At 41.4% G+C, this 27263-nt stretch overlaps 1 protein-coding gene across 7 annotated transcripts in view; it reads right to left on the reverse strand.

Moving 5' to 3' along the window:
- Positions 1-27263, reverse strand: part of SRGAP2 (SLIT-ROBO Rho GTPase activating protein 2) — a 195532-nt gene that overhangs the window by 27963 nt on the left and 140306 nt on the right. For 5 of the 7 annotated variants that reach the window (XM_083508827.1, XM_083508825.1, XM_083508830.1 and 2 more), the window contains 6 exons: positions 19346-19430; positions 16496-16523; positions 12522-12549; positions 9501-9561; positions 3284-3361; positions 1494-1628 (listed from right to left, as the gene is read on the reverse strand). In XM_083508827.1, the coding sequence (XP_083364953.1) occupies positions 1494-1628; positions 3284-3361; positions 9501-9561; positions 12522-12549; positions 16496-16523; positions 19346-19430 (415 nt within the window). The remainder of the gene's footprint in view (positions 1-1493; positions 1629-3283; positions 3362-9500; positions 9562-12521; positions 12550-16495; positions 16524-19345; positions 19431-27263) is intronic. The other 2 variants (XM_083508829.1, XM_083508828.1) reach the window with 1 other exon arrangement.

Here is a 27263-nt window from a genome sequence, read left to right on the forward strand (position 1 = left end):
CAGCAGTCTAATGGGAAAAAAGTGGGCAGCATATATCCTTGGCTCTGGAAGTCCAGAATTATTTGGCAACAGACTGCTCTTTTCATCTAACAGGAGTAAAACTGTGTAGACTAATTTGCAGGGAGAATGAAACCACAGATCCTTTTAAAAAGAGCTCTCCTACATGCTACTTCAAAGGCTGCTTCCATCACTGACATTCTTACACTCGGACAATGGATTCATTGTTTGCTCTCTGAATGAGTCAGGGGGAGTTCATTGCAAAGTTGAAGTCACAAGAACATTTAAAAGCACCCTTGAAATCATAAAGTTGTATGTTAACAGCTTAACCAGTTGAAAGTCATTTTCTATGTTCTGTACAGAAACACCATAAGGAATTGACTCTTATGGTTACGGAAGGTACCCGGCCAAAAAAAGACACAGCTGCTGGGTTTCTAAATATACATACAGCCCAAGACACATTGCAACTACTGTATCTTCAAACAGTATAGACAGCAAGTTCTCTCCCCCCCTTTCTTTTCTTTCTTTTTTTAAGGGTGAGTCAACTAGGAGACTTCCTGTACTGCTTGTTGGTCAGTTTCTCTTTAACATAGTATTTCCCTGATGTTTCATTACTAGTTCTAATCTGTTAATTGCTATAGAATTCTGGGCTGAAAGGCAATATAGAAAACATTTTAAATGAATTAATACAATAAGCAGATACACATATTGATGACTTAACTGTCAACAGGCCATGGCTAATGAGAAGCAAACAGAAAGAGGTCCTCTTTCTAACTCTTGTTCTGCGTTTAATGTTGCCACCTCAGCAACAAACTGGGGCATCAAATTATAGTAGGTTCTAATACAACCTTGTACAATTCCGGTTTCTTGCTCATTTTCCTTGAGATACCATCAAAGTATCAGGGAATGTTCTGAGAAGCCAGCAGCATGGTTTTAGAGAGATAGCTGAAGTCTTACAAGTGCTGGGGGTGGGGTGTAAAGAGGGGAGATTGTGTAGACACAGAGGATGGATAATGAGCAAGTTCCCACAGATATATAAAAAAGGCTGAACTATATAAGATGTTATCATTAACTGACTTTTATGGGGGCGGAGGGCACAGAGAGAAAAATGTCAGAAGGTGCAAGAATCTTTATTATATGTATTATAGAAAATGGTTTATCCTATGTGCTTTGTGCCAGATATATTAAGAATTCTGTCTGAAGAAGAGCACGTTCAATTTTTGTTGGAGTTAGATTTTGCATCGGTGAATGGCATTAACATTTTGATTATTGTTTTCATGCATTAAAATTGTCATTTTAACATATCTCCTGAAGAAAAACATTTCCGCTTCAATGCACATTAGAATATGTGTTACCTTCTACGTTATATTAAATATTTTTACACCTTTGTGGTTTGCTACTCATTCTGTCACTCGACAGGGGCAGCTATCTCCTTGTGTTGTGTTTCTTTGCATGCCTTATCTTCAACTGACTCATTTCATCCTTGTGCTACTTACTGACACAGGCAATCAGGTCATGAAAGATTTCCTTGGGGAAGAGGGGATGCTCTAGCCCACGAAAGTAGAGCTTTAGTACACCTGCTATTGAGTCCATATCATGGTCATTTTGATCTCCAGCCAGTGGATCCTCCCCTGGTTACCACAAAACAAGAATGGCAAGAGAACAAACAGAGAAGGCGCATATTAACAAAACAAAATAAGGAGTAATCTATCAGAAGCTTGAACCTCACAGAAGGAGAAATAACAGGCAGGAGCCCAAGTGGCTCATAATATGTAACCTATAATGATTTCAAACACCCCTCCCCTTCCCCCCCAAATAGGTATCCAACAAAAGATTCTATGTAAGTATATTGAGTAAGCAACACCTCTCAGCAGCCCCGACTCCTATCCAAAGACAGTCAACAAAAGGTTAACATATGTACATGGGGCAACATGAGACAGCATGGTGCAGATAACACCAAGGTTTGATCCCTGTATGCAATAGCTGCATATTCCTGCTTTGTAGGGGGTTGGACTAGATGATCCTCAGGGTCCCTTCCAACTCTACAGTGCTATGATTCTAAGTTGCATCACGTAGGCCCTTCCATCTTCCAGAAGAGTTGAGTTGCTGTGCTTCCAGTAGAGTCTTACATGCAACTGATGGAAAGCTTGATTACCAGCCTGCTCAGCTTCAAAGGCAGGTGGTGCTAGACTAGCAAAGCTAATGAAGTGCATGAGCACACAGGTCTCCGGTGTGACTCTTAATCTACTGGAGTTTATAGGTTTGGTTTTGGCAAAAGACAAAGGAAAGATTTGCTCCAAAGGAGAAAGTCCCAGAGGAGAACTTGCTGTTGGACATAATCAGATTTGATGATGGGGCAAGTCTTCTCTCTTCCTCTCACAGAGAGAAATAGTCAAGGCACAGCTATTATCTTAACACCACAGAGTATAATAAATAGGCAACTATGAATTAGAGCATTATCCCCAATATTAACTGTCACCAAGGGCTCTTGATGAAGTAATAAACTCACATACATTAAGGTTAACTTCATTAGTTTAGTAGCTCATTGGATTTGAGGCCATGAGAGATGAAATGGGAAAAAATCAATGTTATGTATGCAAAGATACTAAAACAGTTATCTGTTTTCTCTAAGCAGCCTTCCATAAATGCTCCACAAAGTGTGACCTTTTGCATCTGACATCCGCCCACCACAAAGCAGATTTCCACGAACCCTTCTAGATCATCTCTTATTCTTAGGCAAAGGATAAATCCACAGCAATCTCCATAACCTCACGACTGATAAAAGTTACACACATACACACTGTTAGCCAGAGGCCCTTTGACATGGATTGGACATGCTGCTCTGCTTTTACTAGGCAGATAATTTGAATGTAAAATATTGTGTGATATTAAGACCAGCCTTTCAAGCTAACTGGAGAATACAGGTGCCATGTTTTGGAAAGAAGAGAGCAGTGACTTGAAAGCAGCACTCTGTTTCAGTGACAATGGGCTTGAGTTATAGTATATATGATTCTAAGGTAACTAAGGGCAGTGAAGTGCCCTTTTTCTGCCTCCCCCTGCAGCCACATGTGCCCTCCCAAACTCTTCAGCGTGTTGGGGGTCTACTTAAACAATTTGAGATGCAGTGTGTGGGAGCCACTGGAGGAAGTGGGAATTGCCTAAGATTGGGCAGACCTTTGAAGTCTTCATTTATGACTTCAGTCTCAACTCGCTTAAACTAATAACCCAGAAGCATGAAGACACATTGCAGAGAATTGTGCAATACCAAAAAACCAACTACTCTTACCTCTCTCAAATGCATTTTTTATATCATTCACCTCAACCTGAGATCCTGACACCCTGAATATCCCTTCATGCTGCAGCCCTGCAAAGAAAATAAGAGAAATCCATGAAAACAGAAATACATAAGCAAGTGATACACTTACAACATTCTTACAATCCTTCCTTCAGTCACTGAAATTCAGTTATCTGTCAGATTCAAAAACATGATGATATAAGAACACGCTAATCCAAATCGAGATGACATATCATTACCCGACCGTTAATCCAACTTGTTCGACAGCTAAAATTAATTAAAAGTGGCACACCAGCACTGGTGTAATTAAATCCACAGCAGTAAGTTGGCACAATTCATACGTTGTTAAAAAGTATTCGTCTATTTTTTAAAAATTCACTTTGGCATTCAGGAAGCCAATAAGAATGATTTTAATGTCTTCTAAAAGACACACAGCACTGAGGAAGCATCCATGGTCCACAGTTCCTAGAACAGCGGGGCTCTTAGGGTAGCAATTCTGGAATGAGAAAGATTCTAGAGAGAGAAAGGAAGGGGGCGAGGAATGACATCAAGGCTTGCTAAACTTATCTTGGCCTGAAAGAGAAACAGATGGCGCACACTTGCACACAGATTGTGCTCTATTAGAGGCAATTCCAAGGAACTACTTTCATAGCATCCAGGACGACAAATAACATGTTTGACTCTTATAGATGGTGGTGCTTTCATGGGACATTCCCCGCTCCCAGAAGTTTGAAGTAATCACTGTACTTTAGAGTGTACTAAGGCATTTACTTTATCATTTTCAAGCATATGAGAGGCGATTCTGTGAAAGATTAGGCCTGGGGAGAAAGGGAGCGAGTGATCATGCGTATGTCTTTCCCGAGTGTGTTCTGCTTGCGCACCATCACTTGGCTGCAATGGGATGGAGCTTTGCCAACAGATTCTAAATAAGCAAGCCCCAAAAGAGCACCAGCCCCAGACCTACTCTGCCCCCTTAGGGCCTTTCTCCAACTTGGCATTGACTTCTTCCTTCCTGTCAGGAATCCACCTCCTGCCTGCTTGGAGGAGTCAAATGATGCTGGAGGCAAAAGCCTGCAGCTTTTCTCTGATGCTTCAAAAGGGTGAGCTGGGAGGAGGATCACTTGCAATCTTGTCCAGTGCCGGCGATGCTCCTCCAATGATGACTGAGTGTTCCTGAGACCAGCAGAAATCACAGAAGAGAGAACACTGGGTGGTTTGTTTGGGTTTTCTTCATTGCTGCCAACACCACCACAGCCAGACTGTTATAAAAGACAATGGAACATTGGCGTAACAAAGGAAACTGGGCGGTTGACTTTCTTCTGCTTTGGTGCAGCTGTTGCTGCTGCCAAGAAAATCAGCAGAAGGCTGGTGGGCTTTACAGAAGGCTTTACAGACCAGTTACCTGCCCCTGCTCTAATTCTGCATTTACTGGACAACCAGCATCTGAACGATTGTGTAATGTGTCTTCTAAATTTATAATAATTAAGCAATTGTTCAAGAAGTGCTATATACTAACACTACCTTCATTGAAAGAGGATTTTTGGTAACATCAATAAATTTTCAAAATGCAAGATGAATTAGATGGCTGTTTTTTCAAATGGGGTTGACTCAGACTAGAAAATCAAATTAAGATAAGATTTTGTTGAATCAGCGGCTTGCTTCGGACATCACTCTAAGCCAAACCATGGCTTAGCTGCAAATGTGCAGGTTCCGGGAGAGGAGATTGTGACTGCTGTGCTCCTCTCTGGCAATTCTGCTGCTGTGTTGTGCTAAGCCAAGGTTTGACTTAGCACATTGTCCGAACCTGGGGTCATGGTTTAGCTCTCCCAGACAACCCATTAGCTGTAAATCATAGCACAAACCTTGGTAGGAATGTGGTGCTGAATCAGAATCCTGTGTCTTTCCATGCAGAGCCTTAAAAAACAAAAGGCTAAGCATAGAGAAACAACAGTGCCAAGTCAATTAAGATGACCGATTTTCTAGACAAAGGTCACACTTCAGGTCATTTAATTAAGATCAATTGTCAAGGCAGAAATTCTAGGGGAATCTATCAAATGGTTTATAGAAAATACGTTGCTACATAGTATGAAAAAAAAGCAAATCATAGTGATGGTGGTCCTAAGGTGTTAGGGTAAGGAGCTCTCTACTAGGAAGGATAATCCCTCATCACATATCAAGTGCAGATGCTTGTTTGATTCTTCATAATATTTTAGTACCAAAAACAAGAAGGGGATGATAACAGCAGCAGAGGAAATTCATATTATCTCCAATGTAGACGAATCTTGCTTTTATTTAAAGATTACTTAAACCAATGCTAAAAGGAAACAACAAAGGAAATCAGTAGTGAATCCCATAACTGTATAGGAATAATTTTACTGCCCAGGTGTAATCACTAGAGAAATGTTTCTATTCTTTCATATGTCCATCCCTAGGCCAGATAAGCCTCCAGGGAAAATCCCCTTGAGGAAGTAGAAAAGAGAGACTAGAGAAAACTAATAAGAAGAGCTTAAGATAGCTAGATAGGCTCACCTGGAACACAGCTGGCGGGATAACTAAAATGGTACTTAATTTTAATGTTGGATAGTATAATTACAAATATTGTTATCCAGGGAACAGGCTTATGTGAAAGGAGAATTTTCATCACTATAAATGGAGAATTATTACTGTTATAAATCCGATTAAACCTTTTCAATACTCAGATCCATACTGAATGAGGGAGAATCTTGGGTGGAAAATCTGGAGGTGACAGCTAATACCATACCTAATGTTACTTTTTCACAGGAGACAACCACCTATGTTCTACAAACAGCTTATGAAGTTGAAGTTTTGGGCATGGTGGGCAAGGATGGGCCAGAAGCTGTTCAGAATTGTTGCTTTAAGACCTTCAACATTATACAGCAGTGTAGCCAATGTGATGCCTTGATGTCTTCCAGATGTTGCTGGACTCCAACTCCCATCAGCCCCAGCCAGCATGGGCCAAATTGACAGGACTTTTAGTCCCAACACCATCTGGTGGATGCCACTTTGGCCATTTATACACCCTCCTCCTCCTCCTCCTCCTCCTCCTCCTCCTTCTTTGGTGATCACTCGTAGCCAAGTAAGATTGTCTTCCACAAACAAGGTTTTAACAATGAGTCCATAATCTCACCCAACTCTTGCATTAAAATCACCCAGGAGGCTAATTTTATCTTCCTTAGGCATCTCTGATAGGACGGTATCCATGAGAGTAACATTCTTCTTTAATGTCTTCATCGGCATCCAGTGTTGGTGCATAAGCGCTTATAATAGTAGCCTGTTGGTTTTTGGTGAGCTTTATTCGAAGGGTTGAGAGTCGCTCATTAATGCCGGTAGGGACTTCTGACAGGAGCTTCACAAGGTTGTTTTTGATAGCAAAGCCTACCCCATGTATTCAATGTTCTTGTTCAGACAGACCTTTCCAGAAGAATGTGTAGCCTCCTTTTTCTTCCTTCAGTTGTCCCTCACCTGCTCTTCGAGTCTCTTGAAGCGCTGCAATATTGATGTTAAAACATCACAGCTCTCTTGCAATGATAGCAGTTCTGCGTTCAAGACGATCGCTGTCTGTGTTATCTAACAATGGCAATATTCCATGTTCCAAAGTTCAATTGTCTTTTACGACTGCTATGTGGTGACCCCACTGGGCACGGTAATCCAGTCAGGGGAAAAGGGAGGCAGACTATGTTTAGGGCACCTTTTCTAGCCCCTCCCCCTTTTCAGGGTGAGCAGAGTGGATCCTAAAAAGGGCTGCTCAGTCATGGATACAGCTGCTGAGCTGCTCAACTGCCTCATTCCTTGAGTCAGAACGTCTGAATCTGTGGCCTGGGACTATTGGGAAAGAAGGAGTTGGCAACAGCAACCAGAATGGAACTTATACACCCACAACCATGATGAAAACCAAGAACAGTTTTATACTATAAAGATCTAAGCCCATCGTACCTTGCTATCATATTGGCTGATGTTGCATAGAGGAAGCAGGGTTACAAAAGACCTGCCACTAGAGCAACTTGCAAAAAAAAGGACCCAGAATAACTGGGCCAAGAAATCTGAAACTTATTTAAAATTCTGAAACAGATGTTAAATGTAATGTTTATTTTAAATTATAAGTTAGTTCCAGATGAACTGAAAGATTTAACTGTTAATGTGGACAGGAAGCTGGTCCCAAATTTGATAATATCAGGATGTTCAATTGGATATGGAATATATTTTTACCTTGCCATCCGCAGAAGTGGTACAACTTCTTAAAAATATGCCCAGACATCCTATTTAACCACCTCTCCCAAATGAAGGCTTCTAGACTATACCCCGGGAACCTCGCCTGGCACTGTCGTTGGGTACCTTTAGGAGCCAGGCAAAAACATTCCTGTTCTCCCAGGCCTTTGGGCAATTAAACAATCTGTAGCCTTTTAAACTGTGTGTGTTGGGGTGGCGGGGGGGGGTACTGTTTGTTACTAAGGTATGTATTTTTTGTGTTTTTATATTGTAAACTGCCCTGTGGTTCTCAGATAAAGGGCAGTATAGAAATGTAGGTAGTAAATAAGTAAAATACCAGCAGCGTAACTGAAAAGATGTGTCAAAACTTCTATTAATAAATTGTTTGCATATATATGGTGAGCAATTTTTGAAGACTGTAGTGCATTATGTTATTCTACCATATATGGGTTGGATCCAAAATCTTTGCTCTTTGAATAGAAGGGCCCTTTGGTGAGCAGTGGGGGATTTCCATTCATGGAGCAAAGACTGGATCTGACCCTATGTTCCCTAAGGAACACTTCTTTCATAGATCATTTTCAGAAATGCAGCCTGTAATGACTTGGGAGAAAATCTGCTATTTGTTATCAGATAACAAAATGTCTCTTACACATAAAGTATGTTTGTGTTCACTAGAAGAAGATAGGGGTGTGGAGGGGGGAGGAAGCAGCGACATGCAAAGCTTTGATCTAGAGCCATTTATTTTAACATATCATATAGCCAAAGATAAATTAATTATGTCAGAGTATACCTTATTTCCTGTGGAACAGTGTTTATTTCATAAATCTTTAAAATTGTGATAATTATGATTTTTGAACAAATAATCTTGCTGAGACTAAGCACTGTCTGGGTCAGTGATTGGGTGAGTAACCACACAAATCTTGGGTCTCATGGTGGAAAAAAGGCATAATACAAATGGAAGAACATAAATAGATAAATGATATAAATACATAGAGTAGCATCCTCCTGATACATGTTTCTTGATCCAATGAAGGCTTCCATCTCCACAATGTGAGAGAGGCATTCCCCCTATGTGCACCCAAATTCTGTTCCAGAGGGTTGGGAAAACCTTTCTGGAACAGAGTTAAAAGTGACATGAAGGGCTGCAGGCAGGAGGAAAACTTGGCAGAACTATGACAAAACGACCCCAAATAGACAAAATAGCCTTCTGATAGAACAAGGGACGCCATTCCCCTCTGACTAAAAGTTCAGCAATACACAGGATGTGCCTGCTGAAATCTCAGAACTCATAAGGTGAAGGAAAAGATCGATTTGAAAGGAATAAAGATGCAACACCTTAAGGCTAAGAGAGAGCGAACAGGAAGAAAAAGAATCACGTATCAGGAATCCAGAAGGACTATACATATAATATGTGTGTGGCTCCTATGTCACAGTTCAGAAAACAGAACGGCTCCATAAAATATTATTACCTATTTATTAAATACTTATGTAAATTTATTAATACAAATGTATTAAGTTATTGATTAAATTTATTAAATAAGAATGCAGTTAGCTTGAGTAGAAAAATTACCGTATGCAAACTTTACAGATTTATTTAAAACATTTCTATACTTTAATTCAAAATGTCCAGGGCATTTTCTAGTAACTTAAGAAAGAAACATCACACACACACACACACACACACACACACACACACACACACACTAAAAGGCAGTCCTACAATCACAAGCTGTGCTCTACTTATGCATTTTGATTCTGTCCTGCCTTTTATTTCACTTATATTTCCTGCTTTTTCCAAGAGGAAACTCAAGGCAATGTCCACAGGGTTGACTGGAGGTCTCTCATCTAGGACCAAACAAGACTTAGACTAGCTTTAGCTGCCTCCTGTGTTTTCAGATCACAGTCCTGACTATGCTTCAACAGGCTACTTGAATACTGTGCAGAACAAACTACACTTTAGCTTGACCATCTCCAAACTCACCATGTCTGCTAATGAATCGTATGCAGCTCTCTACCACCAGGGGAATTGCTTGGCTGGAATCCTGAACAACAAAAAGAGAAATATGCGATGAAAAGAATATTCAAATGATAGTGCAGCTTTAAAAAATGATACAGTTCCGAAATAAACATTCTTCAGAAAAGGCTACAGATGGAGGGATACTTCCCATCACAAAATTCCTACACGGCAGACACAGTGCAATATATGCTTTCTTTGTGTATCCACACACTGGAGGGAGTCATTAATAGCTATTGGATTTTCTGTATTTTAACTGCCAGAACACACTCAGTCTCTCGCGCTCTCTCTCTCTCAAAGAAAGTCTAGGTTAAACCTGGAGTTGGAATTTATTCACCCTCATAGAGAACACTTAAACAGGGATTGCTGCCATTATTCAGTGTTGTGGTTATATTGAAGGTGATAATTCCCTGTTGTTTCAGCTATCTTTTCATTATAGTACCTTAGTCTGCAATCCCCAGCATGGCTAGGCAGGACCGTGTGTATGTGGAAGGGGGCAGGAGGGCAGCAATGGAAATCTCTGCACCAACCTTTGAATGGGCTCCAATCAGGCCCCATAGTGCTGCAGTGGCAGTGGGGCTGGTTGGGCATCTAGGGGATGCCAGGCTGGCTCAGATATTCCTCCTCCCCCAGAATGCTCCATTTTGAGGCTTTCCTTCAGCAGGCAGAAGGTGGAGCTCGCTATGGGGTGGAGGGATGCTGGGAGGAGCAGAGACAGGTAGGGTTTGACAAACCGCTCCTGTGTAGCCCAAGCTGCTCCTCCACCCGCAAAGGGAGATTTGCAGCGTTTGGTGTGATTTGACAGAAAACAAACACTCGTGAATCCTATGAGAGACCTTAGAAGTTCTACAGAGTTTTTTTCAAGTGTGTAAACAGAACAACACAGCCTCCAGAAATTAAGTGTTTCAGGTATTCAAAGATTGAGCTTTCCAAGAGAAGAACACGTAGATGGCAGGAAACAACCCCCCCCCCCAAATAAGGGCACTTAGAAAATAAAAGGGTGAGGCAAGTATACAAATCACGGCAAGCCTTTCCGCCATTTCCCAACCATGTGCGTTATGTAAACAAAAATAAATAAAATCAAAGGCCTTAGAAATCCTTTCATTCTACTCCAAAAAAAGAAGAAAAAGGCTTCATGGTACAGGAGGATAAAAGCAAACATTTGCATGCAACAAGGAATTGGATTTACAATGAGAAAAAGCTCATTGGAATTTTTACATATCTTATTTGGAACGTGTTATGCCAAAATATCTTGTCTTTAATTTCTTCAGTGGCAAAGGTATCATCAGTAATAGACACATGGAGCTGGTTATCCTGATATAGAATTGACTTCAAAATAGAAACAGACTACTTTATGGAGAAATTAACTTGATATTCCTGTATGCTTCAAGTTATTAACAATTTAAAAAACCAACTACTACAAGAACAAGTGAAGCCTCAAATCAAAACTGGCCTAGAAAAAGATATCAGGTCCTCCCTGTCCCATGACAATATGACCTAGCTTCTTTATTATTGAGCCCAACTTACAATGCTGTAAATCATCCACCAGGGACAAAAAATATATATATTGGATTTTCTCTTATTAGTGGAGCACATGTGCACATTTAACAAAATCCTATCTAGCAAAGCAGAAGAGGAAGGCAAGCTGAGCGGCCAACAACCCTAGTAAAAAATTACAGTAGACAGAAGCAATAAGCGAGTAGCATAAATGTGAGTATATAGGAGAATTATGATACACTGCTTATACTGGCTAGAGCCATTAGAGGGCAATAGCTTCAAACTCAGAGGCCCCAGACAGTAGAGGATAAGGGGAGAGAACACACACACAAAGAGGGGGACATAAAGTTTTCATCTATATGAAACAGTTCACACTGCTGTGTTACATCCAAGTGAGTAAAGGATAAATGCTAAGACTACAACAATGTATACTAAATTATCACCAAGAGATGCTCTTGCCCAGGACCCTTTAGCCTGCCAAGGCCCCTCTCTGTGTCCCTGGAGTTCCAATGTCATGTGCAACAGCTTAGGACCACAGAGCAGCCCTGTCTATTGACTCGCTGACTATGCACTCAGTTATCTGAATACATTATCTTAAGATGACCTGCCCACTCCAGAGCTTCCCCTGGACAATTCAAAAGCAATTGCTTTGCTTTGCTTACACTGCTTTGGAGCCAGAGTGTTGGCTTATGGCACCAGGGGTGTCCAAACTTTTTTCAAAGGGAGGCCAGATTTGAACATGTGTGAGGGCTGACCAAAAGGCCGACCAAAGCTGTTGACCTTTTTTTTACAATGTTTCCCCAGGAAATAAACTGCCACAGGGGCTGGATTAAACTGGCCGGTGGGCTGGATTAGGCCCCAGAAATGGACTTTGGACATGCCTGTCTTACGCAGTCTCTGTTCCTCCCTCCCTCCCAAGCAAATAGATCAGATCCGAGTCTCTTACTAAGATCTATCTTCCCCTAGCATTCGGCTCAGCAAATCTACAACATATAGTATCATCTAGAGAAAAAGGAGGGAGAAGAGGAAAAAGCAAGAGATGAAGACAATTAAATATTCTCCAACAAGTACAGGCTTGAAGTTTGGAGGTCCTTCTAGGTCAGATTGAAGCAGCTTGCTGTTGTATACTGTGGACATAATCACTCCCCCAAAGGGTTCAGTGTTGCTGCTAGTAATGACTAGGTCTGAGGCGTCTCTGAATGGAGAAGTGTTCCTTTGGAGCTTCATAAGCTTAGTGATTTATCAAACACAAAACTAATATTGGTTTAGGTTTTTTCCTTGAAACAACAATCCATTATGCAGATTCTTTTGGGTAAGGAGGAGATTATGCATTCCCTCCTTTGAGGACTGCACTTGGCGGCTGTCTTGGTTTGGCCAAGGTAATTTGGGTTGGTTCCCCCGCTATGAAATATTGGTGGCAAGAAATAACATCTGGCAATCATATAAATGGCATCAATTAATCTTTCTGTAATTGTATGAAGTCTTTATTACCTGCTTCCTTATGGTAGAACTGCGTCTGCTGTTGATCCCAAAGTCAAGATGAGCCATGATTGATCAAGGAGCAAGAAGAGGAAAAGAAAGCAAAGGCATATGTCAACATAATCACTTACAATCCAAATGCCACCTCACTTGGTATATAAATGGTTCTTCCTGGGGGTGGAGAGGAGGCAGAAAAAAACCCACTCATTTACTCCTGACTTTCAGAAACATTAAGTGGTCTAAAATAAAAGCCCAAAATGGACGCAGCAAAGCTTATTGCTAACATAAGGCTATACTTAACCTTTTACTTCCAACTGCAGAGAAACCCATTATAAACCTCCATCATTCTTGTGTCAGTTAGTGATAATTTACAGTCAGCACCACACTAAGGTAGGTGAGTTCTGCTGAGTGATTTAGAACCACAATGGGGAGGAAAAAACGCAAATTTGTTTCTCTTGTGGAGATTAATATAAACCTATTAATGTTTCTTTATTAAAACAAGTGCCCAAGGAAAGGAAAGTGACAGACAAATTAAACCACACTGAAATGACAAGCTATGTTACAAATGACCTCGTGATTACTGTTTGTGTTCTCGGATGTTAGTGTATGATCCAAAGAGGAAGGAATGGCCTTTTATGGGTTTTTTTTTTTTTTTTGCCAAGCCTTCTCCACTATGGAGGGAAGGAAATGAGAACCTTTTGTATCATTTCTCTAAGCAGCATCCATATACCATTGCTATATATAGTATGGGAGTAGCCTTACAAAAGAGTAAATAAGTTGTGTGATGTGCAGCCACCCATTCTGACCACATCCAATGTGAGCTGAGGATGTTGCCCAGATAAAAAGCAATAACAGACTTTCCAGGCTGTGAATTTCTGAGGAGAAGCAGGAAGGGTACCTAGACGGTATATGCTTGGTACCAACAGAAGCACTAAGAATCCTTCTCTGGAGCCCTGAAGGTCAATGGAAGTTCAGCTAGTCCTTTGTAATTCCCTTATTTAAGGATTTCTGCAAGTTCCATCTATGGAACTCAGGTACTTACTCAGCCATGTGAGTGGCTCATCCTGAGAATGGGTGAAGCTACATTTGGTGTGACGGTCTCACAGTGTTTTCTCTAACTTCTGTTGTGCCTGCTTACATTGTAGAGAGTAACGCAGTAAGCTATCTTATATCTGTTGGAAGCTGCCCAGAGTATCTAGAGCAACCCAGTCAGATGGGAAGAGTACATAGAAGGAGGAGGAGGAGGAGGAGAATCCAATTGAGCTCAGTATTGTCTACAGCACTGAGCAACAGTGGCTGTCTAGAGTTTCAGGCCAGAGATTGAACCTGAAATCTTATAGCTCTAGCTATGCCCTTCTATTTGCTTCTCATATACAGTCATACCTTGGCTTTCAAACAGCTTAGTTCTTGTACGTTTTGGCTACCAAATGCATCAAACATGGAAGTGACTGTTCCGGTTTACGAACTATTTTTGCAAGCCAAATGTCCGAAGGGGCTTCCGCGGCTTCTGATTGGCTGCAGGAGCTTCTGGCAGCCAATCAGAAGCCACGCTTTGGTTTCTGAACGTTTCGGAAGTTGAATGGACTTCTAGAACAGATTCTGTTTGAATTCCAAAGTACGACTGTAGTAGTTTTAGGGATGTAAAAAAACCCCCAACAACCTGCCAAAGGGCAGCAGTCCACTGCATAGGAGTGGGATTTCATATTATCACAACACACAAGTTGATAGAAGCTTCTACTCCAGTGGAAAGTGTAAATATCCCCTTAAGATATGGACAGATCCATGCATTAACAAAATCTGTTGTGGCTCAAGAGAATGTGAGGTGGTAAATGCAGAGCACAATTACAATGCTCTACTGCATGGGTGGCCATCAGAGTGCTATTCAGATGTTCTGAACTACAACACCCGCCATTCTTAACCACTGGATGTTCTCATTCAGAAATGGAATCCACAACATCTGGAGGGCTACCTTGCCCAACCTTTATTGATCTTATGTCAAAAAAACTGTCTTCAAGTATCTCTCATTCAGCTCATCCACCTGTTATGTGGGAGCACTTCTCTTTACCCTTGAAAAGATGTTTCAAATCAGCTCTAATAGCCTTGATCCATTTGTCTTCCTTCCAGCTTTGCTTCTGATTCAGCCATTTCTGTTCTGCCAAATGAATTGCAGAAGATACAAACTACTGAAAAGTCCCTGGATCATGAAACCAAACTCCCCGCCAGGACAGATGGTTGCTGAGTCTGTGAGGAAAGCAATCTTGCTTGCACACTTAAGAACCATAATGGCACTTTTAATATTGAGGTATTCTGATGAAAAAGAAAGGATGACCAAGCTGCAGGGACGGTGTCAGGGGCAGGTGGGGGGGAGGGAGAGATTAATGTCACAGGAATGTAATATATTTTAAATTATCAACCCTAAATGATTCCCTAATATTTAATGTTGTTCTGCAATGAATAATATTTTATTATTACAGCTGTCAGACCCTAATTAGGACCTGTCAGCTCTGCTTTACTATGAGAAATGCAAAATGAAGTAATGGCTCCAGATATGGAATAATCACCCTCCCTTTGTTAGAAAGGATCATGTATGCGCTCGCACTCTCTCCACATGTACATGACTTCTAAGCCAATACAGAAAGGCAATTTGGAGATCTGCAATGTTTCAAAGAAGGCCTCATCAAAAGTCATATTTTTCTATTATTATTTCCACATATACGGTGACATTTATGATAGAATGATTGATGCCGGGCCCAGTTATAACAAAACGTTTATTTTCTCCACTGCTGCAATCCAATTCCATGTCAGACCAGATGAGGTCAATAGGCCAAAGTGAAAGAAAACCCCTTCCATGACTGATCCCTCCCCATCCCTATTAAACAATCAAAAGCTCTTCAGGTATTTATTTCAGGGCTTTTTATCCCCCATGACAAGAGGAGTTCCAGCAGAGCACAATACACTTTGCCAGCAAGCTTTGAAAACTGAGAATTACGGTGAGAGTTGCAGCTGAAAATATGTGGAGAGCACCAGGTTAGCAAAGACTGGCTTAGTGATATGCGCTCAAGCTCGAGTGAGGCCAAGGGAAGGCTTGTGGTCTCCCCGCTCCTCTCCCCTCCCTTCTGTGCAGTCAGGGGAAAGGAATTCTGAAACATTCATTTTCTGTTTCCATGAATGGTGACTTGTTACGTACGAACCAAAGACAGTGGATTAAAACAGTCCGGTAAGTTTCAAAATAAGCCAGTTTCAAGCCATCAATTATGAAGCTAGTTTGTTTTAACTAACCAGAGTTTTAACTACCGTATTTTTTGCTCTATAAGACTCACTTTTTCCCTCCTACAAAGTAAGGGGAAATGTGTGTGCGTCTTATGGAGTGAATGCAGGCTTCGCAGCTATCACAGAAGCCAGAACAGCAAGAGGGATCACTGCTTTCACTGTGCAGCGATCCCGCTTGCTGTTCTTGCTTCTGAGATTCAGAATTATTTTTTTCTTGTTTTCCTCCTCCAAAAACTAGGTGCATCTTGTGGTCTGGTGCATCTTATAGAGTGAAAAATACGGTAACTAGTGTCTGCAAACCACAACACCCAGTTCATACATAACAAGAAGCAAGGATTCATGGAAGCCCTTCCCCAACACCAGACATCTCGTCTTGGGGTGGGGGTGAGGAGCATACAAGCCCAAGGTTCCACGGGCTCATTCTAGCTTATGCACATAGTGCTAAGCCACAGTTTAGCATTGCATGTGACTCAGTCCTTTCTTGTGTTGTGGCCATTGTTTGGGAGGCTGCTTCAAAGGCTTTTCATATGGGAGTTTACATTTCCAGAAGCTGCATTTTTGTTTTTTGTTTTTAGGAAAAAATACAAACATAAGAAATGCCATCAAAATGAGTAGCAGTTTGAATGAGGATTGGCAAGTGCTTTGTTTGCAAGAAAAGGACTGTTTGGGTTAGTGGAAGATACTGAAACAACAAAGCTGCTTGGAACCACACCTACCTGGCAAGAGAGCAGTCAGTCCTTTGACCTGTTAAGAGAAAAACAGCTATGTTTCAAAAGGAGAGAGACTTGTAGCAGACAGCAGGAAGGGTGGGTGTGATTTCAACCTTGGTTTGGGGGCAAAAGGGACTGGGGGGGCTTAAATAAATAAAGAAGTGCGACTGAGCATCCCCCCACTCTTCGCTTGCTTCTGTTGTTATGGAGATCAAGAGAGCACGTCCCCGCAGGCAAGGCTCCTCCATGGCTGACCAGGAAATGCACAAAACAGCTCCAAGCTGCCTGAAGACTCTTCGGAAAGCATTGCTTTCAGAAATTGGTTTTCTAGAGATGCAATAATTGTTGACTGCTACTGCCAAAGGAGAGCCATGCCACTTCTCCCTCCTCCGGCATCTTCCCAGAAGGAATCAGCAGTGAAGAGAGATTGTGTTTTATGAAACCACTTGGAGAGACTGAAAACATTCACAGGTTTGCTAGCCCACAAGCACGAGGTGCCAGCATCCCATCTATTTCAGGAGTCATGGTTTTAAATGATATTTTCTGGAATCATATTTATATACAAAAAAACAAAAAAAAACACCAACCTTATTATGGCTTGGAAGGAAAGGACCCAAACCACTATGCCTAGTGCTGATACAGGCAATATTTAAAAATACTACATTGAGGGTTTAAAAAAAGGAGGAGGATAGACACACAAATTATTTGGCACATATCAGAGCTCAGACAGTTTTTAAGTTGCCTTATGCATTGGAATGTTGCTGATTTGCATCAACTAAGGACTTGGCCTCATAGCTCAAGATTAAAAATGAAGTGATGGGAATGAAGCTAATTGTTGATCATGGAAAATAAATAACCCATTTTGAACAGTCACTTTCTCCCTCCCAACATAAACCTCAATTAGCCAGAATGGTGCATAATTTATAGTAGCATTATTCCAAACCAGAGTTTCTTACCATCTGTCCCACTTCCATCACAGAATATTCATATGTATAAATTACACGGCTGTGGCAACATCAAAGGGCTATAGTATTACAGTGACAAATGCAGATGGAAGGCAGGGAAATAATTACTCGCAGATAGAGAGATCTGCTGGTACTTTTTATTAACGGAACTTGTCATCTTCAGATTAAAATAACTGGCAAATGAAGCCAAACGTCACCTTAAAGGGAAGTGGGGGGTGAGGCAAGACACAAGCCCCTATCAAGTTGCTCCAAAGTTAGGCAAGTCAGGCACTCTGCCAGATGACCTTTCTCAGTGCTAAAGTTGTAGAAGGATGATTCTATGATTTCAGTCACCCACTATCTACTGCAATAGCATTTATAAACTGACTAGGATTGGGATCTAAAATTGCTTCAGTTTATAGTGTTCTAATTTGGGGTTGCTAGGAAATACATTTCCTTGTTCTGAAGTACAATTGCACTCATGTTGTTGTTTTAATGGCTCAAACTCAGGGACAAAGACCTTTGCAACCACATTTCAACCCAATCCACAACAGCATTATAGAAGCAAAAGGGGCTCTTTGACATTAGAAAGGCCAAAAAAGAAAGACATTTAGCTTTCTGTCTTTTTCATCTGCAGGAGTCTGTTTGGTGGGTCAGGCAGGTTAAGAAGAGCCATACGCTGGAATGCAGAAGTCAGCTATGACCCAGGAATGTGATTCATCACAGGAGCAGCATGAGCATTATATTCAGACACTCAGAGGGAGAAAATGCTCCCAGGAAATGACATGCCTTGTTCTACTTTTTTGATAGACAAATAGTTTCTTGTGCCAGAAAACCTGGAAAATGTGTCCATTGCTTCATTTCACTTCCTATGGATCAGAGTCAATTTAAAAATAACAAACAGCTTTATCCAACAAATTTGTGGATTCAGAATGCAAAGCACTTTCCAAACTATTCACATTAATGTTCATAGGCACACGTAGACGATTTGAAGAAATAAAAAATGTCATGTCACTGTATTCATTGTACCAATAAGATGCTGTACTCAAAGCAGCTAATTCTGGGCCAGAGGCATTCAGCCATATGGCTCAGAGCAGATTTTGCAAGAATGAAAGGAAGTGTTGGCAAAAAGACTTTTAGAACGTATTACAGTTCAGAACAAACCCTCTGATTTAGCTCCTTTCCCCAAAGACCTGAATCCTGTAAATGGGAAACAGATCAACACAGACAGCTATAATGAAAGCCGGAGCTGGTCTTTGTTGTGATATGAACAGATAATTCTATTGAGTCTAGGATTGCCTCGCCTTGCCCTTCCCCAGAAGCTGGACAGATGGGTTTTTCATGGGCAGTCAGATACATAAACTTCTGGTGGCACCTTGGTTCAGCGTCAGTGTCATAGACAACTAATCATTCCAGCTCCAGCTGCTGGTGGTCCAAGCAGTTTAATGAAGTTACAACAGGCTTTGCACTGGTAGAATGGTTACCTCCAGTTCTACCTATGAATACCCCTTTTATCCTGGATTTCTTAAAAGAGTCCACACAGAGATGAAAGGCAAGCAAGTCCACGGGGAAAAAACATTTCCTTAAATGATAAGAATATTTGCATGCTAGGAGAAACAAAGTAATTACTAGGATTACCCCAATTTGATTCTGTGGGATTGTTATAATGGATGGGGGGAGGAAATAGGCATATGCTTCAGTTAAACAAATAGATGATGCACATTATTGGCTCATTAAGCACTTCCCTTTCATCATTACTTAAGCAGTGCAGTAGGGATTGAATAATAAATTCATAAAACATGACTTTGTCCACTTAGCATTGATAATCCAAGTCTGTTATGCTCAGTCAGCTGCCTAATTCAGTAATTACGAGGGATGGGCTGACACAATGACAAGTGATTCCCAGACTTACTTTCTCCCAGAGTCTTCTGAAGGAGGTCATGTTTTGCCTGAAGCTTGGTGATGAGGTTCCGCCCTTCCAGATACTCCTTCAACTTCTGTTGGAGCAAAAAGAAGCCAAGGATCAGCATCTATGTCTAGGACACAGAAGAACTATGGACCAAGAGACTGGAATGGACCAAGATACCCCCTATGTGACAAAGAGCATCATGGTTCCCATGCAATAACTAAATAAGAGCTAAATAACCGTGACCCTTCACAAAAACACACACAACCTAACACACGGCAGAGTGAAGGAGCTTTCACAAATACAGTGGTACCTCAGGTTACATACACTTCAGGTTACAGACTCCGCTAACCCAGAAATAGTGCTTCAGGTTAAGAACTTTGCTTCAAGATGAGAACAGAAATCGTGCTCCGGCGGTGCGGCGGCAGCAGGAGGCCCCATTAGCTAAAGTGGTGCTTCAGGTTAAGAACAGTTTCAGGTTAAGAACAGACCTCCAGAATGAATTAAGTACTTAACCCGAGGTACCACTTTAATTATTATTGTGGTTGTGCATCAAATGAAAAGCAGTATCAGGCAACACAAGTATCCTTCATAGCTCTGGCCTAACCTCTCTGAATGATACCATAGCCTGTCTCTTTGTCATCTTATGGATTTTAAAACAATACCTTTTGGGCTAGCAAATCTGCAAATTGTACTGCAAATCTGGGGTAGTGCTGGCAGAAGAATCTGTGTGGGGCTCAGCCTACTGAAGAGAACATTTAAAACAAGCCATTCAAAAAACCCAAGGACTTTATCCATTTCTGGCGCCATATAGAGACACGAGATCTATAGAATTTTTAAGGGTGCAAGTGGAAGAGCACTCATCCCTACTGCAGTTTCCAGAAACTGGCATTCAGAAGCAAACTTCCAGTGTGGTGTAGTGCTTAAGAGTGGTAGTCTCATAATCTGGTGAACCGGGTTCGTGACTTTGAACATGCAGCTGCTGGGTGACCTTGGGCCAGTCACACTTCTCTGAAGTCTCTCAGCCGCATTCACCTCACAGAGTGTTTGTTGTGGGGGAGGAAGGGAAAGGAGAATGTTAGCCGCTTTGAGACTCCTTAGGGTAGTGATAAAGCGGGATATCAAATCCAAACTCCTCCTCCTCCTCCTCTTCTTCTTCTTCTTCTTCTTCTTCTTCTACAATTGCAGTGGCACAGAACTGCCATCATGGCTAGCAATCACTGATAGCCTTTAATAGAGCCCTTCAGCTTTGCACTACGTACTGAAGTTACAAATATGCTTGGGACTTAGGGTACCTCATTTGATTGGCTCATGGCCCTCAGCCCTGCTCCCTATGAATATCCTGTCCATTTTGTGGTGGGAAACATGGGAATTCCATGCCTGGCAGTGGCTGGAATCAAGTCCATCTATTGCCTCAGGTAGTTCCTCTCCTTAAGTAACACAATCCTTTAAAGTGTTTGCCACCAAGGGACTATATTGTGCAATGTGCTCCGTTTCCAAGGGCCCTTTCCTCATTCAGACTATTTGAAGCCAATTCAGCCTATCCAGGATAACAGTCTCATGAGAACTTCCCTTGGATGGTTTGCTACAACATCAGCTAGAGCTCCCTTCCTTGCTTCATCTCTGTGTTTGTTGCTCTCCTTGGGTTAGTCAGGAACCTTAATGGGACATGAGACCCTGTGTTCTCCCTTAAAGAAACAATAGCCATGGGACTGGTTTGAGTTCCAGCAGATCCCAAACTGGTAACCCACTCATTTTCTCTGCCTCTGGAATGCTCCATTTTGTGGCCTTCCACTGGCTACTGCCAGTGAGAATCCTGCAGTAGTACTTTTGCCTTCCCACACATTTGGCATGCAGGAGAAGCTCTGCCCTGGTGGCAGCTGGCAGGAGGTATGCTTAGCAGGCAAAAGTGGGCAGGGCAGAGGGACACTTGCACCCAATCCGACATGCACCTCTCACCTTCCAACCCAGTGTGTGTTATATGGTGAATTATTCTGCAACAGAAACTTGAAAAATTCAAAGGACAACTCTTAGGCCCTTTAAGCAGCACATTATCAGGGAAAGGTCTTTATTTTCAGGGGATATGTCTAGCTATCATTGTGACATTTTCACATTTACTTCTTATTTAATTTTAACTTCAAATGTTTTTATTTCAGTGTCCTAGCTCACTACAGTGTTACGGATTACAACTCTGTGCAGTTAAAATAAGCAGTGTTAAATTCCCCACTTTAAAGGGCAAAGCTTTCAAAAATCAAAGTAATGGGGGGAAAGGGGGAGGAAGGAAGGAAAAATTAATATCAAGTATTACCAATGCTGATTTAAAAGGAAAAAAATCCAGAAAACAGATCGTCCATAAATTCTCAAGAAGCCATAAAATTAAGAGCATTGTATAGCACAAAACTAATACAACTGCAAATAAATTTAGGATTTAAATGAGCAGTCAAACCAACCCACACACTATCCTAAGAAGTGGAGGAACACAATGCCAAAGCACAGTGTCATTAGAGAAACCTTTCATTGCAAGCATGTTCACAGTTCAGTGGTTTGCTCCCTGCTGTCAGTCAAGGCCCCATTAAAATAAATAACCACTTGATAATAAGACATGACAGATTGCCTGCCTGGAGCCAATTTAAACCTGAAGGTGAGACTCTGAGCCCTAAACTATTAGATAGCTATATGTAGATTACAAAATAAAATAAAATAAAGTCCACAATGCAGCCCAATGATTAGAACTAACAGTTCAATCCCATATTAATATGGGTGTTTAGAAAATTATAGTATGCAGCATTTGGACATAATGGCAAACTATGTTTCACCACTCATTAGCAGTGGACTGTTCTAATCATTTCCCCTTCTGTGCAGAGGAAAGGAAGAAGGGAACACGCAAGCCCAAACCTACTGCTACATACTCCTGATCCTCCAAACTAGGATTTGGAAATTTGTTAAATGCAGCTACAGGCATGAAACAATGCAGCTGATAAGTTTATTGTTCAAGCCAAAGGCCATGACAAATTTGTATTAAGCAACACATAGAGGCCCACTCTATGTGTTACGAACCTATTATTGTCACTCAGAAGAAACCATGCATGTATGAACAAAGGTTAACTGATAATGAGTGATGTCTTTCACCTGTGGCTGACCACAAATATGAAGTCTGACTGCATATGGGATCTTGTTGTAGCATCCATCTAAGACTGCAGTGGGCATCACTGAGAAATACAGCTCAATAAAGGCATTTCTTACTGCAGCTGGTGAGAGCTTGGTCAGATAACTAGATCTAAAATGCTCTGCTCTCAAGAGTGGACACCAATGGGGAAATTTGGAGTTTCTAATTAGTTGTAGGTCCCTTTTGGATTCTTTCTAGAAGAGCCAATCCTTTAATAGACACTTAATCAAGGTCAAAGCAAAGCTCAGTTCTGGAAAATAATAATACTCTAAACATCTTGACGAGCTGCTTTTCGGGGTTGATTATCATGCAACTCCATATAGCACAGAGCAGGAAAACACTCAATAGGCATAGTAGCAATTTTTAAAATATACTTTAACTGAGCACAGTCCGCTCTTGCCTTAAGTGTTGGCCACCTGGATTCTGTACAAAGTGCTGCTGAAATTCCTGATGGTAAAGAGCATAGCGTCATTTAACAGAACTTTATCAATGCCCCTATGGTTTTCTGTACTTTGACTTTCACTGCCTCTATATGAAACTTCCAAGAGAGGGTTTCACTAATGAGTATACCCAGGTGTCTAATAGACTACATTTGTTCTATAAGCACCAATTATACCTAGGACTGTGTTTGCCAAAAATCATAATCATTGTCTTAAAGAGTATTTTATAAACAGACTTTCCTGTTAACAGTATGTGCCGAACACCTCCAAGAGAATTTTGAGCCCAATCTGGAAGGAGAGAGGAGCGCCAAATCATCTGCATACATCAACATTGAGATATTTCTGTTCCTAATTACTGGAGGGGGAGAGTTTGCATTGGCTAAATATGGCACCAAATCATTAATATGAAAGTAAGGAGGGGTAAGAATGCAACCTTGCATTCCTCATGACGTTTTAAAAAGCATCAGTCATACCATCATTTAAAAACTATTCTGACCCACATTTCTGCATAGTTCTTGGATCAATAGCAGAAATCTGCAGTTGATGTTGGCAATTTGAAATTTCTCCCACACTCTGTATTGATTAACAAAGTCGAATGCAGCAGAAAGATCAATAAAGGCTACATAAAGATTATTCTTAATGTTCTTAGTATATTTCCTTATAATATGGTTCAGAGTAAAACACTGATCAATGGAACTGTGCCCTTCTCTGAATCCCGCTTGTACTTCATGAATAATGTTGCTATTTTGCAACCAGTCAGATAAATTTTTGAAGGTGATACTGCTCATATAGCTTTGAGGAGTTGTTTAACAAGCTAGCTGGCAGATAGTTTTGCAGATCATTCCTACTGCCTTTCTTATAAACTGGGGGGGGGGAAATACTTATTTTCCATCCATAGGGCATTTGGCCCATGTTGTTTATGGTGGTAAATAAGCCAGCCAGGATAGGCACCCACCATTCTATGTATTCCTTACATAGGAATATAGAGATCCAGGAGCTTTATTTGATTTCAGAAAGGAAATAAGGACCTTTCTCTCATTACGGGAGACTGGTTGCCATTCAGGTAGGTGGATAAATCATTCTATGCTACTGGTATATATGATTGTCCAGGCAGGAATTGAGGCTTTGGTGATGGTCTCGCTTCATTTAAACCCTGGGCCACCAATTCCCAGAGTTTGTTTTCCCTCTGTTCCATTACTGCTAGTAACAATTCCTGCCATGGGGTTATCGTATATCCAGCTTTCTTGTTTTGGAGCAGACTCTTGTATTCCAATTTACGTCCATGGGTTCCTCTGACGGATTCTTATTCAAATCTCTAATTGCTTTAGCCAGAGCTTTCTTACACTTCACATTGACTGTCAAACCAGCTATGGCACATTGGTGGAAAACCAGCTTCATGGGCAGAAGGATGTTGTTGTTTAGTCATTTAGTCGTGTCTGACTCTTCATGAACCAGAGCATGCCAGGCACTCTTGTCTTCCACTGCCTCCCACAGTTTCATCAAATTCATTTTGGTAGTTTTGAGAACACTGTCTACCTTCACCCAGTCCAACATGCACGCTGTCCTCCAACCCTGTGTCTGGTGTGTGCTGGGGTCTTAGGCAGTTGAATCAGCATATTATCAGAAAAAGTTATTTAAATACCTAAGTGTCTAGCTATCATTGTGACATTTTCACATTTCACATTTATTTCACATTATTTCACATTTATTTCTTACTTCATATTGGCTTCAATATTTTTATTTCAGTGTAACGCGGTGGGACGCGGGTGGCGCTGTGGGTAAAACCTCAGTGCCTAGGACTTGCCGATCGTATGGTCGGCGGTTCGAATCCCCGCGGCGGGGTGAGCGCCCATCGTTCGGTCCCAGCTCCTGCCCACCTAGCAGTTCAAAAGCACTCTTAAGTGCAAGTAGATAAATAGTTACCGCTTTATAGCGGGAAGGTAAACGGCGTTTCCGTGTGCTGCGCTGGTGCTGGCTCGCCAGCTGCAGCTTCGTCACGCTGGCCACGTGACCCGGAAGTGTCTTCGGACGGCGCCGGCTCACGGCCTCTAGAGCGAGATGAGCACACAACCCTAGAGTCGGACTCGAGTGGCCCGTACGGGCAGGGGTACCTAATGCCTACTAACTTTGAAGTTAAAATAAGCAGTGTTAAACTCACCATTTTAAAGGGCAAAACTATCAAAGTAATGGGGGAAAGGGGTAAGAAGGAAAGGAAATTTAATGATTCATAAGTCTACATCCTACCTTGGAGAATTTGTAGCACCAGCCACTTTTGTCCTATTCAAGTTGCACTCCCACCTCTGAGCAATTACAAGTGACTTAATGACAAACTGCTGCACCAGCTTCCCAGCATATAATATACCATAAGTCACCTCCTGCATGCTTCAGTCAACAGGTAAGTATACAGGCAAGCCTCTATGTGAACTAGTGCTGATGTGGGCACTCACAGCATTGGGCTATAAGTCGCTTGTTTTAATTCCATCATATGCAGCATCAATCCAATTTGTTTTGATCATCAACGACAAGTATTTCCACTGTAAAGCCATTGTATGCCTGTGCATACAAACCAAGTTAACATTTTGAAATAAGTACAATGCCACCTCAAGACGATAGCACTTCTGGCCCAGGTACAATACATCAGAAGTCCTATACCAGGAAGCAAAAGTCAGCCTAAAATCACAGTGCTGTTTCTGTACTGCCAACTTCTCTGATGAAAGAATGTGTTACTCTATACCAGAGGAATCTTAACAGTGCTCCCTCTCCCCACCCTAACCCACAACTGCACAACTATGAACACTATCTCCCACCTTGGTATTTACCAGTAAGAAGCAGCTGTCAAGAGAAAAACATAATAGGTTTATGTGCAACCCAATCTAGGTCTTCCTGCCTTGCTGGCAAAGCAAGAGTGTTATGCTTTCGAGGCTGTATGGAAATACCTTCTGTCATATGTCTCATATCCTTAACCCTCTCTCAGGAATCCCGATCACTCAGCTCATTTTTGAAAAAGCAACATCAAAGCTGATGCAGGCATTCAGCTTGAGGAGAGATATTCCCAGAATGCACTGGGGGAGGGGAAGGAAATCAGGAGCACCACAGTGCTACTGTTGATGATTAAAAAGGGAGAAAGAACAGCACATTGATAAAAAGCAGCATGGCACTGATTACAGGCCAGGTTATAAATAATATTTTCAAAAGTCTCACGGATCTTGTGCAGATTAACAAAGTATTTCTGCCAAGCACTTTGAAGATGAAGGACTCCATAGTGGCTTGATATTTTTAACAAGTGATAGCAATTAGCTGTAAACTACAATCATCCATCCTTTCTTCAGATGTCTTGCTTATTTTGCTACATCTACACCTCCCTCACCATACCAGCACCTCAATTTCATGTGCTTATTCTAACGGGCCGTTGTGAAGTGTGAAATTACTCTTAACCTTGCTTTACAAAAGAGATACCGAAGCACAGAAAACAAGCAATAGGGTTATGGTAGGATCAGAAGTGGGGATTATGTGAACCCAAGGATTGGGCACCAGCCACCAATATTTCCTCTCTCCCCCTTCAGTAATAATAGTCATTGTCTTCCCTACAAACTAAAAATTGGTGTTAAATGTGCTGCATCTACCAGAAAACATCGCCCAAGAAAATCAATGCTAAAACTGGCTGTGAAAAGGATTGCTTGAATCACAGAATAAAGCAGCAATTCAATGTTATTTTGTCTTTGACATTTTATAATGGAAGTTTAAAAGTGTGGGGGCGCACAGAGAAATGCGTTGCAGGCATTCTATATTTCTTGTTCTGAGGGTACTAAAGAGACAAGGATTGGGTTTACATAAGGAACACATAGCATGAGTCGCTAATGTGAAGTGTCAATCCATTTCCCGTTTTGCACCTTGTTCCATCACACTTCTCTGAGAGGGAGCAGTTTTGTGTGGAGAATAGAGCAGTAAGCACATACAATCTGAGTGTTTGCTCCTGAAGGGAAAGAGGTTTTCCAGATATATTTGTAAGATTAATGGTCCTCCTTCACTCCTTCTGCTGCTGCAATGCCTTCAATAAATGGCCAGGAGGGTGGGTGAGAAAGTATTTTCCATCCTGGGGATTCTTGTAGTCTTGCCTTTTTCCTATGTTCCTGCGGTACCTGCGTCAACCTGCTGATATTTGAAACCTACTAGCATTTTATTACAGTTTTTTTTAAATGACAATCTGTACAAGAGAGCCTTTATCTGTGATTGATGCTTCTGGATACTACTGTAATGGACAGGAAAACAACAGCAACAATTTATAAAGGGGGACTACGGTATATTGAAGTTACTTCCA

The sequence above is a fragment of the Podarcis liolepis genome (genome assembly GCF_965112155.1).
Source record: "Podarcis liolepis genome assembly, chromosome: 6".
Classification (NCBI taxonomy): domain Eukaryota; kingdom Metazoa; phylum Chordata; class Lepidosauria; order Squamata; family Lacertidae; genus Podarcis; species Podarcis liolepis.